General features: G+C 34.3%; 3 protein-coding genes across 21 annotated transcripts; 2 read left to right on the forward strand and 1 right to left on the reverse strand.

The window, feature by feature from the left end:
• The first annotated feature begins 862 nt into the window (after positions 1 to 862).
• LOC110658665 (protein ABIL3-like) lies at positions 863 to 3,130 on the forward strand. Its single transcript, XM_058152229.1, has 6 exons — positions 863 to 970; positions 1,095 to 1,120; positions 1,288 to 1,438; positions 2,266 to 2,359; positions 2,448 to 2,548; positions 2,840 to 3,130. The coding sequence occupies exons 1-6, from the start codon at positions 863 to 865 to the stop codon at positions 3,071 to 3,073; spliced, it is 714 nt and encodes a 237-aa protein (XP_058008212.1). The 3' UTR covers positions 3,074 to 3,130.
• On the reverse strand, positions 3,131 to 10,817 carry LOC110658664 (uncharacterized). Of its 4 annotated transcripts, none has more exons than XM_021816385.2 (14): positions 10,637 to 10,817; positions 10,184 to 10,430; positions 10,015 to 10,089; positions 9,825 to 9,908; positions 8,677 to 8,774; positions 8,076 to 8,316; positions 7,829 to 7,923; positions 6,109 to 6,241; positions 5,836 to 5,898; positions 5,488 to 5,601; positions 4,703 to 4,960; positions 4,541 to 4,602; positions 3,709 to 3,947; positions 3,131 to 3,269 (listed from the first exon to the last, which is right to left on the reverse strand). In XM_021816385.2, the coding sequence occupies exons 1-13, from the start codon at positions 10,742 to 10,744 to the stop codon at positions 3,774 to 3,776; spliced, it is 1,752 nt and encodes a 583-aa protein (XP_021672077.2). In that variant the 5' UTR covers positions 10,745 to 10,817; the 3' UTR covers positions 3,131 to 3,269; positions 3,709 to 3,773. The 4 variants fall into 4 exon arrangements, with proteins under 4 accessions (XP_021672077.2, XP_058009723.1, XP_058009725.1 ...); XM_058153740.1 differs by having other exon boundaries at positions 9,825 to 9,923; XM_058153741.1 differs by having other exon boundaries at positions 3,132 to 3,269; positions 3,581 to 3,947; positions 9,825 to 9,923.
• A 129-nt stretch (positions 10,818 to 10,946) lies between these two features.
• Positions 10,947 to 14,523, forward strand: LOC110658666 (cyclin-dependent kinase E-1). Of its 16 annotated transcripts, XM_021816387.2 has the most exons (6): positions 10,948 to 11,252; positions 11,377 to 11,459; positions 11,542 to 11,618; positions 11,773 to 11,869; positions 11,953 to 12,049; positions 12,551 to 14,523. In XM_021816387.2, exon 6 carries the CDS (start codon positions 12,671 to 12,673, stop codon positions 14,105 to 14,107), a length of 1,437 nt encoding a protein of 478 aa, XP_021672079.1. In that variant the 5' UTR covers positions 10,948 to 11,252; positions 11,377 to 11,459; positions 11,542 to 11,618; positions 11,773 to 11,869; positions 11,953 to 12,049; positions 12,551 to 12,670; the 3' UTR covers positions 14,108 to 14,523. The 16 variants fall into 16 exon arrangements, with proteins under 16 accessions (XP_058009728.1, XP_058009738.1, XP_021672079.1 ...); XM_058153745.1 differs by lacking the exon at positions 11,377 to 11,459 and having other exon boundaries at positions 10,947 to 11,252; positions 12,666 to 14,523; XM_058153755.1 differs by lacking the exon at positions 11,377 to 11,459 and having other exon boundaries at positions 10,947 to 11,252; positions 11,956 to 12,049; positions 12,666 to 14,523.
• Positions 14,524 to 20,181: the final 5,658 nt, after the last annotated feature.

Here is a 20,181-nt window from a genome sequence, read left to right on the forward strand (position 1 = left end):
AAGTTCAGTGAAGGCCAAACTGGTGATAGGGAAGGAGTTAGTTTGAATAGAGTGGTACTGTCTCAAAGTAATCACTTTAAATATCTTGGCTCAGTCCTTCAAGTAGATGGGAGATGTGAGGAAGATGTTAGTCATAGGATTAAAACCGGATGGTTGAAGTGGAGACGTGCCACGGAAGTTTTATGTGATCGTAAGATCCCCAATAAGTTGAAAGGAAAATTTTACCGTACAACCATACGACCGGCTATATTACATGGTAGTGAGTGTTGGGCACTGAAAGAAAGAGTCGTATGCGTCTAAGATAAGAGTTGCAGAGATGAGAATGTTAAGGTGGATGAGTGGCCATACTAGACTAGATAAAGTCCATAATGAGAGTATTAGAGAAAAGGTAGGAGTGGTGCCAATTGAAGATAAGTTGAGAGAAGGGAGATTGAGGTGGTTTGGTCATGTGAAGCGTAGACATACGGAGGCTCCAATTAGACAAGTAAAGCACATTAGGTTAGAGGATAGAAAGAAAAAAAAAGGGTAGACCTAAATTGACTTGGAGGAGAGTAATATAACATGACTTAGAAGCATTACACATTTTTTAGTATTTAACCCAAAATCGTTTAGAGTGGAGAAAGCGAATCCATATAGCTGACCTCAAATTTTTTGGATAAAGGCTTAGTTAAGTTGAGTTGACTTGAGTAGATTCCAGTCATTGACAGGATTTCTATTTCGTGTTTAAGGTTTCAAGGTGGGTCATCTTTATTCTGGTGGCATTTTCCTGAAGATATATTGTAGAAGGTAGACTGGTCCTAAGAGCAAGAGTGGTTTATACTTTCTGGGTAGCTAATTAAAGAAGGGCAGGTCTTAGAGTGTCATGGAAAATAGGACCTCATCCTCTTCAGTTTCTGGCCCTCAAGATCAAGCTTCCAATCAGGACGAACTTTTCATGCAACAGAGCTTGCTCTTTTCTGATACAATTAAGGTGCACTGCACTCCCAAGCAAATTATATGATTCTGTTTCTGTCTTCTGAACTAGAAACAACAACACAAGTGATTTTCGACTATCCTGATTGTGGGCTAAGATCATTCATTTTTCTTCGTTTCAGGATTTGAAGAATTTGAGGCAACAGTTGTACTCAGCAGCATAGTATTTTGAAAAATCTTTCCGCAAAGAGGACAAGAAGCAAATGTGATCTGCACTTTCTAACTCCTTCATAAACAGTTTTACTCATATTGTGGCTTGATAAACTGGAGACACAGCATCATGATTAAGGATTTTTTTTTTTCTCCCAATGTTAGAGTAGTAGAGATCTTGAAAGATTATGCCATCAAAGCCTTAATCAATAGTATTGACCACTTGGGTTCTGTAGCATACACTGTTAACAGCTTTTCCAACGAAAAGATCAGCCAGGTTTCAACTTTGGAGCTTCGGTTCTCTTGCCTGGAACAGGTAGCCCCCTAACCTTCACTTATCTCCAGACATAATTCCAGAAGCATTCAAAAGAGCTGTTGAAGTTGATCACTGCTATTGATTAATCTCCATTTCATTTACAGCTGTGGCCTTGTGGCCACCATTTACACTTTCTGAGATATGTTTATCTTTTAAACTCAAAATGAATCACAGGACTCAAAAATGAATCACAGAACACTGGCGAAATCATTTAATATAAAACTACTGCCTTTTATTTTTTGTTTTATTTATCATTTAATAGTTTTTTCATGGATGAAATCTTATTAGAGACTACAAATATGGCAAGAGTATATCAACCATGGGGGACTTTCTCAACAGTTCTTGATGCTAGAAACTCCCAAGTACCGTAACAGATACATCTTTCACTTCCCATTTTTCCTATATATTATCTTCGAGACTAGCCTCCCAGTTTCATATTAGTTTTTGTTGTTGTGAAGTTCACTTTCAATATAATTTTATCAACTGCAGAAATGTCTAAAAATTTTATTTGAAAACTTTTCAGTTGAGCAGACAGTAGATACCAAATTAAAATTTCACATGAGAAACTTCAGTGCTGATGACAACTCGCATAAGTTCAAAACTGGTACTCCACATTTGTTGAACACTAGAACAAAACAATCAAATTTCATGATCTGTTCAAGATAACATATAGGGGTGGAAATCACTAATCTGTTTGTCTTTTTTTCTAGCAAGATGTTAGAGCAACAATAAAAGGGACCTCTCCATTTATTTCCAGGCAATAATCTTGAAGCTTTAACTTTCAATGTCATGATGAACCTATCAATCTCTGTTATGTATAATTTTAATGCAGAGAAGGGCATTCTAGATTACAGTCTCCACAGTTTTCATCAAGACAAGAAACTTTTACATTTTCAAGTACTTGGATAAACGAAAGATCAGGTTTCTAAAAATGAATTTGTTCTTGCATAAAGAAATGTTGTTACAGCAGCACAATCAAACCACTGATGATTATTTTCTCTAATATCAGATAAAAGAGCTGGTTCTCCACTCCGATTTCCACTCACATGTTCTGGATCTCTTCTTCCTAAGAGAGCAATATCTTTGAACAATACTAATGCCAATCGACGGGTATGCACTTAATCCGAAGATTTGAGAATGAGTGCTTTATTTATTTCTTCTCTTTTGACACATTATGAGCTATGTAAAGCTCTCCCCGTCTCTATCAACCCCCCACGGCCAAAGCGTAAGTAGAATTTTGTTCAAACAGAAAATAATAATAATAATAATAATAATAATGGAAAATGTCCTCTTGGCAAATGAATAACTACTACGAAGTTGTGGGAGTAATGGAAAACTAAACATCACATACAAGAATCTATCCTTGTGAACATTGATTCTGATCTTATCTAATCTCTTCAGTATCTGTCAGAGCCCCGGAGATCAATTCCGTTTTCTACATATCTTGAAAGAGACGGAGCAAACGAGGTTGAACAATATTCCAACAAGAGCAAACGCCTCTTGAAGGCCTTGCTTAGCATGCGCAAATCCAGAAAGGATCACAGATTGTACAAATACTTGGATGAAACTTTAAACAAACTGGAGGCGTGGCAGCAACCAGAGAGACCTTTACAGTTACACATAAGCCCGAGTTGAATGTTGATCCTACTATTCAAATTTTTTCTTTTTTTTTTTTTTTTTTTTAGCCCCATTATGCCGGTTAGCCTATAGTTGCTGTGTTGCTATTGCAACTGAAGCTACCTTTCCAAAAATAAATGGATTAAAAGACTTATATCCAGTAAAATCTTGTTTCTTCCGCTAAATTCTCTCTATCACAGGAGAGATCAATCACCTGGAACAAAGACAAACGAATATTAGTATAAGAAAGAAGCACTTTAGAACAACCCAGCATTTGAAATTCACAAGGTCAAAGGGGAAAAGATAAAGAGACTTATATCACAGGTCTCACAATCACATCACATTTTACTGGTCCTCAGATCCTCAGATATGGGCAACAATTAGATTTGACACAATTGTTAACTTCTGTCATAACTATTTTAGATGCCTTGTGGTCAAATATTAGTCAATTTTCGTGCATGTATACAATAAGTGATTGAAGGAGAAACAAGGCTATGGAAATTTCAAGCATACATGTGGAGATACCTGTCTCACCCGTTAACCAGTAACAACTTTCGCTGCATGTATTCCCAAAGAAATGGGACACGAAATTGGGTCCACCTACTATCATGGGTATACATGGCAATATGGTGAGGAATCTCACACTGACTAACCTGTGCAATGTTACCAAGAATCACCACCAATAGTAAGGTATTATGATCAAAATATCAGCCTTTGCTCAAAATCCAAGATCAAAAGTCGGCCATTCATCAGTTTCCCTTGTACTCTTGAGCTGCTCATTGCTCTTCTTTTCATCGTCAGTAGGAACATAAGAGGTACAACCACTTGAAAACCCAGAAGCAAAAGCTTCATCACACCTTTTAGTGTCAGCCTTTGTATTGTCAAGATGAGACTACACAAAATAATTTGATATTAAGTCATATTGTTTCGCAATCAACGTAAAGAGATACTTAACTGACAACACAGCTTATTTTGAAATAAAAATTAGCTTGTGCAATTGGTAAGAAAATAAGGGTTATAGTTCATGTTTAAGGAAAGCATTAAATAATAATTCTTCAATTCATTTGGCTCAACTGCTCAAGGCATGGTCAAGAATATGAACATTATCCCACCAATTTAGCTCAACCACATAGATCCCTTTCCTCCTTTGGGAATTTATGCTCTCTAGGGTCTGCTTGAAAAATGTGAAGAATGTTTACAAACTGCAATCATTTGATCTGCACGTTTGAGTTTTTCTTTATATATATATGTGTGTGTGTGTGTGTGTGTGTGTGTGCTGTTTTCTTGTTTATTTACGAAGAGAGAGTTAATTGGCTCTTTCACTGTATTCAGGCAACCAGATCAAGAAAATCACAATATGCTCTGGAGTCTGGACATCTCACAAATTAAAACAAAATCAAAGAGATTCTACAAATGAACAATCACAAGATTATGGGTAAAATAATTGAAATTTTTGAAGATCATAAAGCGTAACATGGCCCAAACCTGGTCAGAGTTTCCAGTTACAGAGTCATTGGCAAGTTGGCCACCACTAGGAATAGATATTACTGCAAAAACAAATGTTTTTGTTCTTATAATTTAGACATAAAAACATAATTCAGAAGTTCATGCAGATAAGAAAATCACAAGACAACATATAAAACTTGCCTTTGGAAGGCATAAGACTGGTATATTTCTCAATATCTGTAAATTTACTTGATCCTTCATTATCCTTATTTTTGCTTGGCCCATCTTTTGGCAAAGATATTATGGGTAATTGACAGTCTTTAGGACAATCTACCTCTGAATCTGAGATGTGAATCTCCTTAGCAGAGAAAACAGATGCAGTCATGTTGTTGTCAGTACAACCTACAACAACACTCTTCTGAGCTAGAGGCTTTTGGAGAATAGACAAGATTTGATGGACTGGCAAAGATAGAAAAGACTTGCAATTAGTTTAAGTTAAAAGCAATGCAGCAATGCGTGTTTATGAGAACGATAATTGCCAATAAGCTATCAGCTAACCTATTTATGATGACGTTTATTTAATGCACCATTTTAGTATTGGACCATTTGCAAATTGCAATAGCAAGTTAATTCTCTTCGACTAGAGTATGTACCATTATTACCTTGTTATATATTATACACCATAACTGCTATGAATCCTTTTTTCCTTGCTAAATTGTTCCACTTTTCATTTAAAGCAACAAAAAATTCTGAAAAGGCATGCTAAAAACTTAAAAAGAGAACAGTAAACAGCTCCAGTATTGGTTAAACCTGTAAAATAGAGATAGGAATGGTGATGGAATTACATTCACATTAAACCACTTAATTTATTTAGCATAGGCAGAGAATCTAGAAATTATTATCACACAAAATCCTTATAGTAGAAAGAAGACATCGGTTTCATAATGGATGATTTTTTGAATTTGGTGGAGTAAGGATGGACATACTGTCACGTAAGGATTTGTCTGTAGGAGCGATATTGCTTATTTTTGACCCCTCTACAGCAAAGATGCTTCTTGAATCTACATCCTCCCGTGGACAAGCATTGCTTTGAAATTTTCCTATAGTTAAAGCCAGAAGGAATTTCATAGATTTTCATCTCTAAGGGCATCAATTTGCTAGGAGTAAATAAGGGTAAGTAAAAAACCAAAACTCCAAATATGAAATGAAGAATGCAGCCGAAAAAGGGCATAAAAGAAGATCTTCATCATCAATAAACTTGTTGCAATGATGCACACAATCATATGAAGACATTCTTATCGTCACAATAACCTGTTTTAACAATTTGGTCTCACCTATACTGGAGATGTTAAAATTTGAACCAGCATCCTTCCTTGAACAAGCACTGTTTGTAGCTTCTGTAGGAGTCAAATCAATTTCAGGAGGAAGATCAAACGCTATGATACTCTCAATTTAATGGCCAAAAACAAATGGAAACGAAAAAGATGACGACTATCATGCAAACTGAAAGTGTCCTTTGATCAACATAGAATTCAAACACATAAACTTCAATGGCCAATGATATTATAATTGGCTGATAAAAAAAATTTCTACTGCCAAAACCATACCTTTGGGAGTATATGGATCGCCAACTTCCACCAAATATTTTGGCAGTCCAAATGTACTTCCCCTCCTCACTTCCTCTGATAAACTGACAAGCTTAGTGCTCAGGATGGCTTTATCTTCATTTAGTAAAGTAACCTACCATATTTGAATGGTTTACTAAATCTTGGAAGTAATGAAAGGAATTATAAATATAAAAAAGACACTATATTTGTTTTAACATTTCTGATAGAGAAAATGGCACTGGCAAAACAAGTTCATGGCAATACCAACTGTATGACCCATATTGTTTCCTTTTCCAAATACATGGATAGTTTATAATGTGGTGTTCTCATAATCACACCATTTCTAGCAGTTCAGGAGATGCTGAAATCTAAAATTCAAAAGACTACTTCCAGACACAGAACTAAAACTACAGATTTTGCAACTGAAGGTCCCTATTTTAAATTATGAACGATTGATACAAAATTCTAGTAAGCTTCACAAGAATTTAAGGGATAACCTTCAGGGATCTGAAAATGGCCCCAAATCTCTTAGTTTTCCAAGTACATAGATAGACTATCTAATGCCAAATAGTGACCTAGAAAATATTATTTTGCAAAAACTCATACATTCCCATATCTATATCTATATCTATTCATATCTACATAAATATAACAAAATTGGTTTCAAAATGAATTTCACCAAAATATGAAGCGCTATTAGATATTTTTCTATTTGTCCATTTTGCCCCTATTCCCCTAATAATTTTACAACATCAATTGATGACACGTGACAACATATAAATACAAAAAGACCTATAAAGCATTTAATAAAAAAAATTATGACAATAGTTACAATTTAATTTAATTACTATTAAGAAAACTAAAGGTCATAGTTATAAATTATATAAATCAATGCAACCTTTTTATTTTTCACTATAATTATAAAATTATGAACTTAGTTCTTTATAATAAAAAATTTATTATAATAATTATAATTTAATTAAAACTAGGAAAACTAAAAGTCATAGTTATAAATTATATAAGCCAATATCACACATCAAAAATCAATTTAATCACCTCTTTACACCATAGAAAATACAATGTCCAATTAAGATTTTTTTCTCAAATCTACCAAATAATATTTTAGTAATCAAGGCATTAGACAATTTGCACAAATATCCCTAAGATAATCTTTGTCTTAAAAGAATTTATTCATATACATTTTATTGGTATCTTATTGTTTATTCTTTATATTCATTTTTAATTTATATTTTTTATATTTTCACAATTTGTTTTACAAGCTATTCTTAAAACATTTTAAATAAATTAAGTATAAATATATAAGAAAAAGCTATATGGTCATTATCTTTATTTAATTAAATAATATAACAATTGTGATCATACCAGCGCAACAATTTAGTTATGAAGTTATTGTCAAAGTACATAGATCATCTAATGCCGAATAGTGACCTAGAAAATTGTATGTATATTGAAAAAACCCAGCCACTCCCACAATATGAAAATACCCTCAACATAAAATTAGGTAAACAAATAAAAATAGATTATTGGTGTTGCAAGATATTTGCAATTGCAACAAATTGTGTTACTGTGCATCTTTTGGCATTATCTGAATAACACTTCTGAGTGAAAGCAATGGAGAATAAAGATACCAAATCATGCACCACAGAAACAACTAAAGAGAACACTTGTTGCTAGGCAAGTAATGTAAAGATAAACCAACCCGCATTTTGTAAGCGTCACAAGCAAGCCTAAGGATGCCACTGTGATACTTCTTGGCCTTTTGAGTTATCTGACTAGTGTAAAGAGCATGCCACTCTGCATAATAAGGAAAATAAGTGCACAAGCAATAGTGATCGGGAAGACCTCATATATTATCCGCAGACTTTATAAAGATAGATCTCAAAAGATGTTTAGATAAATGGTAATCAAGAAGACAAAAAGAAGTAACAGACATTTTGCTAACTGACCTTTTGCCGGAGATTTGTGGTCAAGACAATTCTGATGTTCGTGCATTACCCTTTCTTTGCCAATAAGACTGATATTATTTCCTTGAACATTCAAATCCATAGGAAGTTGATTTTCTTGTTCAGGTTCTCCAATGTCGACCAAATGAGCATCAAATACTACTGATTCATGAGATCTTATTATCTCATCTTTCTTGAGGAACCTACTATCTAAAAGTTTCCTGCTTGCATCATACAGCATGATCTGAATGGAAATCCAGCAAAATGAAGTTTGAGTCAACTATATGTCCATACCCTTACAAGGGGGAAAAAAAAGCTAAAAACAGTAGCTTATATGGAAAATTTAACAGCAAATGGATAAATCACAATTAGTGATGAGCTGTTGTTGCAGCCATTTTTAGAAAAATCAGCCAGCTGACAAAACAGATATCTATTCTTAAAGGCAGGCTTTAACTAAGCGTACATTATGTTCCAGTTCATCAACAACTGAAATAAATCATTAATAAATAATTAATAGGAAGGGATACAAGCAAAGTACATGATTCACTGATATAAGTAAATAAGCTTGAAAAGAAGAGCAGCTAAAAATGTTCTAGAAATCAACCTGCCTCCCTAGGGATCCACTTTTTGTAAGCCGCAAGAAACCATCATGATACTTCTTGGCTTTTTGAGTCAATTGCGTTGTGTACATGACCTGCCATTCTAAATTGGACATGGAAGGTAGCAATGTAGCAATGTCACTCTTCCATTTCTATAATACTCCATAGTTTGTTGGACATGGAACAAAAATAAGAGAAGAAGATTCAAACAGCCCTTAGCAGTAAAATGGAAAACTTGACGGACCTAGAAAAACCATTTAGGGGGCCCAATTAAAAAATTATATAATTCATAAAAATAATATAAATTCACAAGAAAATTTTTTAAAAATAAAATATACTTGCTAAAAATTAAATGAAAGTTGTTGTTAATTAAAAAAAATAATAAATGCTTAAAATTAAGAATTATTGTACTTACAATATATTAATGACTTCAAATTAAAAAATTTATCTAATTTATCTCGAATTTTTTTTTTCTATAGTAATCACAAAAAATAAATTTAATTAAAATTATAAATTAAATAAAATAAATGATATGGCTTTAATTTATAAAAAAAATTTTAATTTGAGTCTAAGAAAATTATAATAAGAGAGAAATTTCAATAATAGCAATAAGACTATGAGAAGAAAGCCACTAAAATTTTAAAATGATAAAAAAAAATGAAAAAACAAATGTACTAGAATTTCATTTAATAATTTATCCAATAATTTTAAATTTCAAAAAAAAGAAATTAGTGATTGCAGTAAAATAAAATTGATGGTAAAGAATTAGTCAAGAAATAATGATGTCTTAAATTTTTTTACAAAAAAATTTATGTTTCACTATTAATACCATTCAGTTAAAATTTAGAGTTTTATTTTTTATTAAATTAGCAATACTTCTTAAAATTTTTAAAATATTGGAACAATAATTAATTTTTGAGAAATTACTACTATATTATACCCCTAAAAGATTTTAAAATATTTATTAAAATTTTATGAGACCTAATATCCCATAAAATTATTATATTAATAATTAAAAAAATACTAATATTTTAAAAAATTACTACCATACCCTTAAAAATTTTTGAAAACTCATGCTGCCCAGTGCCCCCTTTTGGCCCCAAGTGTAGCTCCGTCCTTGGCTGCATATGCAGTAGCAGACCTGACAACTAACCTGTTACATGAGCGTTTAGTGTATCTGGAGATTCTGGACAGCTCCGTAATGCTCCATATCTCTGCAGTTCACTCTTTTTGAATTCTGAAATGCCAGTAACTGTTAAAATAATGCCAGGTGACAAGCTCATATACAAACTATTGTCGGTCCTTTACAATCCCCATCTTGATAGTATCAACCATATGATTACCTCTGATAATTTTCTGCGATGGGCTTAGGTTATTCAACCGAGCTTTGCTCTTCTCTGCAGTATCCTTGTCATCTTCTACTCAAAAAGAGCAAAGAAAGGCAAGGCAACCAAAAATTTGTCAAACCAACAAGCTAAAAACCACAAATAGAAAAGGAGGCAATATCAGTACCAGAAGAAATTGAAGGACTTGTAAACTTGTGTCGATGCATCAAACTCGGCCTGGGCCTCTCGAGAATTTTCCTTTCTTTCCCACGTAATTTCAAATCAGGGATAGGCTTCTGATCGACCTCGCCCTCAAGTTCCCCAACATCGACAAAATAACCATTAAATGTCAGTGCTTCACCAGCGCTCACAACTTCTTCGCCCTTCAATATCCTGCATTCCAATAGCTTCTCGCATTCATCAAACAGCATGACCTATAATCAATTCCACCAAGAAAGCAGACATAGAAAAAAGAGAAAACACTAGTATTAAATTGGATTATACACTCACCAAATTCGCCAATAAAACTATTCAGAACCAAAATTAACAACTTATTTTTCAAATTACAAGTTATAGGCACCAAATTAATCACAAATTATTGCTATAGAATAGTAAATTAATAGATTAATTAAAGGTATACCTTGTTGGTTGAGAGGTGAAGATCTAAGAAACCATCCTGATAGACTTTCCTCTTTTGCTTGATGTGCTTCGTGTATGTTACAGTCCATCTCTTCTTCAAATTCTCCATCGCTGCTGCGATACGAGAGCCGCTTTGCAATTCTAAATTTGGAGCTTTTAAAACATTTCAGAGTCCATCTGGCGGGAAAGCAAAGGAAAGAAAAGAACGTAAAAGATAAAAATCGACCAAATGACGTCGTTTTGTGACGGTACCAGATGAGAAGGCTAAATGCATGAGACGACGTCGTGTGCATTGTGGCAGATGTTGCTGAACATTGTCGTTTCGTTGTTGACAAGAAACTCAAAAGCAGCTCTCCGCAATTTTATTCCTGACTTGCTCTTGAATAGCTGCAGTAATTGACGCCGGTCTTGCTCCTCCACCGCTAATTTCTCTTATCCGTTGCATACAAACCCTAATTTTTTTTTCGTTTTCATCGGTCTAATTTTTCACACAGTAGCCATCGTCGATCTCGTCACTTGGCCAACAATCATCCCCAATATTTGGAGGCCCCACGTCATGGAATCCGTATGAGATCAAGGTCATTGCTAAATAGGATCTGCTTTCCATTTTCCTTGTGGTGGGTAAATTTAACTCCTTTATTTGTTTGATTGTTTCAATATGCTATTGAAAATGAGCCACGAAATGGAGAAACGAAAATTCATCTTCTTATTGTTTGATTTTGCATATTGAATCTGCTTTAGATACAACACAGCATTTGTTACTGGTGGCAGACGCAATCCTACCTGAACCAAAAAAAAAAAAAAAAAAAAAAGCTTGAGCGCATGTAATCTCCGTTTAGTTTACCTCACTTATATATTCATATGTTACTGATTAATTTGATTTCTTCTCTTTACTTTGTCCCACAGGCACAGCTCTAGTACTCCACCTTGCTTTTATGTTCTGGGGCTGGAGCTGACTAACAGCACAAACTATTTGTTTGTGGGTATGGAGTTACAAATACTATGTTGTGATAAAACTATGCTATTACTTTAGAAAACTTTTTAAATGAAAAATGGAGAAAGAGATGAATGAGAGGGTATATCTTCTAGTCTCCAATGCAAGGATTGAATTTTTAGCTTTTTGTGCTGCTTTTACAGGAAAAATGGTGCTGATTTCTGTTATTTGATAATTTGGTTAGGAGGACAGTTAGGAATTACAGTTAATTCTGGGATTCCAAAGTTCTTAGCTTTGGAGGTATTCTCTTTTGCAGTTTCCCTAGATGTTCATTGTGTCAGCTAGTCCATTTTTATGATCTTCCACTTTGAATATTTGTGCAGTAGTCTTCCCACACCACCATATCAATACATTTGGAGCTTTAAGATCTTTTCATTGTGCTCAAGTTTGCTTTGTGGGACAATTTATCGTCTCCATCAGGTATTTTCTCTCCTACTGGAATAATCCATCATTGCAATGCATTCTTTTCATTTTGACAACTTGTACGATCTTGGTCTTAGCACTATTCTATTTTATGGTGCCTTGAAATCCTTTGAAATTTAGGATTTTCTGTGTAATTGATTTTAAATTTGTGGAAACTGGGAATTGTGAAAAATGACGGTCTTCCTTGGGGAAAAAGGGAAGAGAAGAAAGGGAAACTATAAGTTTTGTTTATAGCAAGATTAAGGCGGGGATGTATTCTCCCCACAGGTGGGTTGACGGAGAGGTGTTTATGCTAAGATTTAAACATTTGGCAAATTGTTGCTGTATCTTTCAAAATCTTGCTAGAAAATATGGGATGAGGTGTTGTAGATCTGGCCATAGGAAAACTGCGAAGCGTTTTTCTGTAAAAATTTGTCTCTCCATTCATTTTGACTTCTATCCCTTATCTTCTTGATCATTTCATCATCAAAGATTATTCCTTTGCCTAATAAACTTCAGGGGTTTACAACAATACAAACAGCTGTAGCAAACTGGTGCACCTTTTGATTTTCAATTTCCATGTTAGTCTGGCATACTATCTTGTAAGGCGCCTACTGCCAAAGCTGTTATGCAGAAACCATGGGAGATGGCAACACCACTACCAACAATAGAGGCATCACAACTAACTCCAACAATGAGAAGCCAGAATGGCTGCAACAGTACAACCTTATTGGCAAGATTGGTGAAGGCACTTATGGTCTCGTGTTCCTGGCAAAAACTAAATCTCCTGCAAATCGTGGAAAATCAATTGCCATTAAGAAATTCAAGCAGTCCAAGGATGGAGATGGCGTCTCCCCTACTGCCATACGTGAAATCATGTTGCTTAGGGAGATTACACATGAAAATGTTGTGAAGCTTGTGAATGTGCACATTAATCATGCTGATATGTCGCTGTATCTGGCTTTTGATTATGCTGAACATGATCTTTATGAAATCATTAGGCATCACAGAGATAAGGGTCCCCATGGTATCAATCAGTACACGGTGAAATCATTGCTGTGGCAGCTGCTTAATGGACTGAACTATCTTCACAGTAATTGGATCATACATCGAGATCTAAAGCCATCAAATATCCTGGTTATGGGTGAGGGAGACGAACATGGGGTTGTCAAAATTGCTGATTTTGGACTTGCAAGAATATATCAAGCGCCGTTGAAGCCATTATCTGATAATGGTGTAGTGGTAACCATTTGGTATCGTGCACCTGAGTTACTTCTTGGAGCAAAGCACTACACAAGTGCTGTTGATATGTGGGCTGTGGGATGCATTTTTGCTGAACTCTTGACTTTGAAGCCACTTTTTCAAGGGGCAGAAGCCAAATCCACACCAAATCCCTTCCAACTTGATCAGCTGGACAAGATATTTAAGATACTAGGCCATCCTACACTTGAGAAGTGGCCAACACTTGCAAATCTTCCACATTGGCAATCAGATCAGCAACATATCCAAGGGCATAAGTATGAGAATACAGGACTGCATAACGTTGTGCATCTCTCGCAAAAAAGTGCTCCATATGATCTCCTGTCTAAGATGCTTGAATATGATCCTCGAAAGCGGATAACTGCTGCACAAGCTCTAGAGCATGAGTATTTTCGGATAGAACCTCTACCAGGGCGCAATGCTTTGGTGCCCTCTCAACCTGGAGAAAAGGCAATTAACTATCCCACCCGTCCAGTAGACACAAATACAGACTTTGAAGGAACAACTAGTCTTCAGCCTCCACAACCAGTATCTTCTGGAAATGCAGTTTCTGGAGGCATGCCAGGTGCTCATGGAGTGGCTAACAGATCTGCTCCTCGACCGATGCCAATGGGCATGCAGAGAATGCAACCTTCAGCCATGGCTGCTTACAATATTGCATCTCAGGCTGGGATGGGAGGTGGAATGAATCCAGCTGGCTTGCTGATGCCACGGGGTGTAGCTGCACAGTCTCATCAGCAGCAACATTTGCGGAGGAAAGAACCACCCGTAATGGGTAGTGGATACCCTCCACAGCAAAAATCCAGGCGCCAATAAGCAAATGACACATTGATTGGGAGCTATCGTCAAACTTATGTTGGAACACAATCCTCTCCCTGTAGAAGGTTTCTATTAAGGGCATCCAAGGCCAAGTCCAAATCATGAAGGTTTTTCAATCATGCCATGTATGTGACATTTGGTCATCTGCTGTATTGTAGACCTTTATCTAACTTGGCAGCCTTATCTGTGCTTGAGGAGGTAGCTTAGTTGATGCCTATCAGGAGGAATTTTAGAGCTACATATCCAAATTGACCAGTTCCTTGATATCGGTGGACTAAAGGGAATGCCATTTCTTGCCCTTTAAGGGATGTTTATCAGTGTATGAACTTAATATGAGACAAAAGCTTCTCATCGTTGCTCTTGAAGCAGAATATACGCATTCATTTTAGTTCAATAAGGTTGAATTTCAATAAGCTGTCTCTCTGTTTGTGCTAGATCATGGTTGGTATTTTCATCTTCATTGCCAGTCTCTTTCTATCGCTAGACTTTCTACATGCTTCAAGGGATACGTAGTTGTGGTATTTTACCATCCAAGTTAGATTGGAAATACCTTATAATTAGATCAGCAGGAAGGCCTTCCATGTCTCTTTAAGCAAAAAGGCATAAACTTTATTTTTATTAGGACTGGCAAGCAACAGGGTGATCAAGAGAGGAGATCGCTCCCCCTGTTTTCACGGGGTGATCAGGAGTAGGATCACTCCTGTTTCCATCCTGCAGGGATCGGAGAGTGATCAGAAGCTGGGATCGCTCCTCCTGAACACACCTTGTAGGGAACAGGGTTGGGTGGCATCTTTTCATGGGAAATTATTGTCTCAGCATCTAGTTTGGGCTGTCAGGGGCTTATTAGTCCAGCCCACGGGTGACTTGGTTTGCATAACTCCATCTCCATCTCGGGTTCTCCACATGAGAGTCCATGGGATCTTTTGCAACTCTGAAGTCAACAACATAATTAAAGGTTAATATTGAATTTACCATTGGATTATTAATTTAATAGTTATTAGTTAAGTCATTTTCTCGTAGTGCATAAAATAAAGATTCAAATCTTAATGATTCCATTTTTTATTAATTTTCGAAATTTAATATATCAAGCATATCTACAACAAATCATTGCAACTGTGATTGGCTTAGTTGATATATACATGGGTAATTATAATGTGCACTACTCAAAGATCCAAATATGCAAATTTCTTAGCAAAATGAGGTTATTAAGCAAGCTGCAGCTATAACTGTGAACAAGTTTTAAAATGAGGCCTGCAAGCAAAGATTACTCAAAGATACAGCTAACAGCAATAGAGATGGATGATCAGCAGCATGAATTGAAATCGAAATATGTATTTACCAACAAGTGGTTGAATCAGTTGCATAGAGTTGATCCCTAGTTAATTTTACTTATAAAGTTGGACGATTTCATCTAAACATCACTTTTGACTAGAATGTGAAAATAACATACTAAAACTTAAAATATATATATTTTTAAAATTTATTAAAAAATATTTTAAAACTAAATTTAAAATATTTTAATTACTAAAATTTTTAAATAATTAAATAATTTTTCAAATTATCTTTTAATAAATTTTAGAATAATAATTTTATAAAAAAATACTTCTTGAACCTTCTATGTTTTGACCCAACACTATTGGAACCAGCCTCCATCTAGTGATTGACAATGAAGTTGTTTTCTTTAATAATCAAGCTCTTCATTTTTCTTCTCTTTCTTGAACAACTTGCCATAGAGTTCGTCATTTATTTCTTTTTTTTTTTTTTTTAATATACAGTCATATCTCTCGCTTTTCAATTATATATACATTGTAGTAGTTTGCTAAAACTCTTAAAAATTGTTGAGCCATCTAACCTTAATTATTATTATTATTATTATTTTCAATTAATCAAGCCAAAATCATTTTTAAATTTTAGTTGACCCCTAACTATTGGAATACAGATCACATCAACGTGTTTCCACAGCCTACACTTTTAATTAATAAATCCCTTCCTTCATGTTATTAACTGTGTTCTGCTAACACGATTTATGGTTGTATTCATATTTTTTTCAGATGTTCATTGTTCATGTTATTAACTACGTTATGTATTAATAAATGTGAATGTTTTAATTATTAATATTTAGATTTCTCTTTGAATTTCAATTTGGCTATGGTGTCAGTCTACAAGATATCACTTTTTCTTGCCAAAGATGGAATTAAATGGAAGGGGAAATTTACAATTCCCTTTTTTTTTTTACTATAATTTTTTATGAAAGATATTCAGCCTATTAAAATAAAAGTTAAATAGGATATCTATGCTTGGCGTGTCCTTTACATGGAAATCAGATGCCGGGAATTACTTCTCTAATTTATATTGATAATTTTACAAAAAAATAATATTTTTATTACTTCTATTAAATTTTGATGAGCATTGAATTCTTTGAGTATTTTAAAAGTTTTTAAGAATTTATTAGTATTTTTATTTAAAAAAACTCTAAATTATTTACTATCTTATTGATAGGGTGATATCAATTGTGAAATATAAGTCCTTTTGCCCAAAAAAAAAAAAATTTCAAGGAGTCATTGTGTGGAGGTGGGGGGTGAAGCGAAATATCATCCATTAGAATTATATAAAATGCACCAGGTAATGCCCAGGAAAGATGGTGGAGTCACAATGGTCTCACTTAAGTACCACCTCCTTAGACAGCATTTCCTAGACATGCTCTTCATACAATCCTAATAGAATCAAACCACTGGTAAGTACCGTCTTCCCATAACACTACCACGGTACTAAGGATTTATGCCACAAATGCATAGATAGACAGGAGTCGCCACCCGGGTAATAACCGGGACATATTCAGTGTTTCTTCCGAGGGTCATGGATGGCAACTTACTCCTTGCAGAGTTTCCACAACCGTCGTTACCATAGCCCAATGTCTAGGTTCGGGATAGTGGGTACGTAAGGGGAAGGTGTTAGGCACCCCTTACGCCTGGTCTAACCTCGTTAATTCGAGTGCCAGTCCTCTACTAATGTTTCTAGAAGTCTTGTTTATTATTCCTTTATTAAACTTTATCCTAAAAATGCAATTCTAATCCTACACACGCAAGTAATTCACAAAAGGATTGTTGTTTACACACAATTTTCATGCACAAGTAATTCCTATCTATAGGGTTGCTAATTATTTAAATGATATTTACCAGATGACTAAAATTAATTTATTATTGAGAATTTAATTCACAAACAAATTCAATTTCAAATAACCCTACGTTTCTATTTAACATAATTAATTAATTTTCACCAAGTTACCCTAAGGATAATTAAACTAAGTTAATTATGTACATGTGTAATTTATTCTAATATCACATAAGGCCCAAACAATCACAACAATAAAGATTTCTAACATGCAAATTTATTTTACAATTACCAAGTATTAAATTAAATTTATTTACATGCCAATGTTAGTTTAATTTACAAACAAGATTAATTTTAATTTACAAAATATTTATTTAAATTAATTACATGCAAAAGTCAGTTAAATTAAAAATAAAGTTAATTTTAATTTACCAAATAAAAGTTCTATTATTACTACAATTTCATGCCAATGGTTATTCGAGAAGTTTAGAGCTACTTACCTGTTGGTAAATGCAGTTGCCATTGGGGCAAGCTACCCTTAAAAAAGGGTCTTCTCTTCTAGTATGGCAATGATATCCCTGGCTTACTCCCGTTTAGCTCTATATAAGCTCCACGCAAATGCCCTCTTTGGTACTTACCTTAGGGCTACTTACCAATTTTGTTTGTAATAAAAAATAAAGGAACTAAAGAAAATAAAAGAAATAAAGAAAATATTAATAACAATTTACATTGGATTCTAACTCTAGTCTCCTAAAGGGTTAAGATTCCTAATTAGTTACAACTACCTAATGGTCTAAGTCTTCTAACATGATCCAAACACTTTATAACACTTCTTGAATTAAAAGAATACAGAAAATAGATCAAATATCAATTAAAACCTAAGAAAATACAAGAACATGCATAAATATACAATTTTCAAATTCTGGCAGATTAACAGTAGCAAGAAATTCGATTTTTTAAAAATAGTTAAACATGCCTAAAAATCATAAAAAAAATTACAGAAGATAGCCTACATATCATACAATAACATAAAATTTATAAATCAAACAAAACCCTAGCCGAATGATCTACATAAATCGTAACTCTTCTAAGTGACAGAATCGTACTACTTTTTTGTAAAATTCATAACTCATTAACCACAAAAGATATGAATGCAAAACCAATTGAAAAAGATTCATAAGATTCTGAAGTTAATTTTAGACACTAGATTTGCACAAAAATATTAAGGAACAAGGGAGATATGGGCTCCACAAGTCGGATATCCTGCAAATCAGATTTTACAGGAACCCTAACTTCAAACAGCCATAACTTACAAAATATTAAAGCTTTTTTAGTGATTCTTGAGCCTAAAATTAATGGAATTTCGTGTAGAATATGAATATAATTTTTACAAATTTTTTACAGATTCAGAAAATAAAGAAAAATAATAAAAATACGAGAGACAGAAACTAAACATGTGCAGAGTTGTGTATCCTCAAATTAAACATGATTACATGATCAATATGAACGTATAAAATAAATTGAAGACAAAGAGCATAGAATTAAAATATTGTGTGGCATAGATCTTGAATCTTGAAAAGAAAACAACAAAAACTGACCTTCCAGAAATCTTGTATGAAAATCTTCTTGAAGAAAAGAAAAAATAAGGAAAAACTCAAAGAGTCTTGAATATCTCCAAATTTCCTGTAGCTCTGAATTTTCTCTTCCTCTTTCCTTTCATCATCCCCTTCTTCTCTTCTCTAGTAGGGTATTTATAGGGTTTTGGGAGAGAGGTGTGATAAGGTTTGGAGTCTTAGGATGATAAAGTTTAGATGACTTAAACAACTACAATTGCGAGTCGAATAAGACTGGATATGGGTGAGGTGTTTCAACCAATAGGAAGACAGAAAAAATGGTAGGCACCAATAGGGAATGAGGAAGAGGTGTGGTAGGATTTGGAGTCTTAGGGTGATAAAGTTCAGATGACTTAAACAACTGCGATTGCAGAATTCGAATAAGACTGGGATATGGGTGAGGTGTTTCAACCAATAGGAAGACAGGAAAAAATGGAAGGCACCAATAGGGAGTGAGGAAGAGAGTGGGGTCAAGGAGGAGAGAGATATTTTGTTATTTTAATTTTTAGAAAATAATTAAATGGGTCCCATTTAAAATTCCTAACTAGGCTTTCTTAGGACCATAGAGCCCAATTAAACTTAATTAGATCCATTTAAGAATTACCCATATTAAATTTAAACAAAATAAAATTTTATTTAAATTTAATTAAATTAATTTCCCCAAAATTTTATTATTATTTTTATTTTTTTCAAGATCATGCCACAGAATTAATAATTCAGCTCCATGCCTCCAATTACATCTTACAGTCATATAATTTTTCATCATCGGGTTTCTCACGGCCTCAATGCACATACTCATCACAAAATAAGGGTCTACAGTTTGCCCCCCACTTTGGCGAAAGTTGAAATCAATGCGAAAGCATTGCTCAAGTTTCGTCAAAGTGAAACTCAAATTTCTAATAACTATGAAACATTGGCTATGAGGATCAAGTATATCTTGCTCGGTCGATATACTCTATGTTATGAGACTAGCTACGGTCTCATAATAGTAATAATTGTGTCATGTGAAAAACGAGTGTATCTTGCTCTGTCGATACACTCTGCGTCATGAGACTAGCTATGGTCTCATAACAGTGATAACTGTGTCATGTGAAAATTGAGTGCATCTTGCTCTGTCAATACACTCTGTGTTATGAGACTAGCTACGGTCTCATAACAATGATAACTGTGTCATGTGAAAATTGAGTGCATCTTGCTCTGTCGATACACTCTGTGTTATGAGACTAGCTACGGTCTCATAACAGTGATAACTGTGTCATGTGAAAATTGAGTGCATCTTGCTCTGTCGATACACTCTGTGTCATGAGACTAGCTACGGTCTCATGACAATGGCAACTGTGTGATTTG

Source organism: Hevea brasiliensis, chromosome 9 (assembly GCF_030052815.1).
Source record: "Hevea brasiliensis isolate MT/VB/25A 57/8 chromosome 9, ASM3005281v1, whole genome shotgun sequence".
NCBI lineage: Eukaryota > Viridiplantae > Streptophyta > Magnoliopsida > Malpighiales > Euphorbiaceae > Hevea > Hevea brasiliensis.

Bases quoted from the DNA above. Each gene is read 5' to 3' on its own strand.
- LOC110658665 (XM_058152229.1), top strand. From the start codon at position 863: ATGGAAAATAGGACCTCATCCTCTTCAGTTTCTGGCCCTCAAGATCAA. The intron at 1,121-1,287 runs GTACTCAGCAGC...TCCCAATGTTAG, and splicing joins AAGAATTTGAGGCAACAGTT to AGTAGTAGAGATCTTGAAAG. The intron at 2,360-2,447 runs GTTTCTAAAAAT...CTCTAATATCAG, and splicing joins TTGGATAAACGAAAGATCAG to ATAAAAGAGCTGGTTCTCCA.
- LOC110658664 (XM_058153740.1), bottom strand. From the start codon at position 10,744: ATGGAGAATTTGAAGAAGAGATGGACTGTAACATACACGAAGCACATC. The intron at 7,924-8,075 runs GTCAGTTAGCAA...CTTATTATGCAG, and splicing joins CCACAAATCTCCGGCAAAAG to AGTGGCATGCTCTTTACACT. The intron at 3,948-4,540 runs GTTTGGGCCATG...TATTTTGTGTAG, and splicing joins TAACTGGAAACTCTGACCAG to TCTCATCTTGACAATACAAA.
- LOC110658666 (XM_058153745.1), top strand. From the start codon at position 12,671: ATGGGAGATGGCAACACCACTACCAACAATAGAGGCATCACAACTAAC.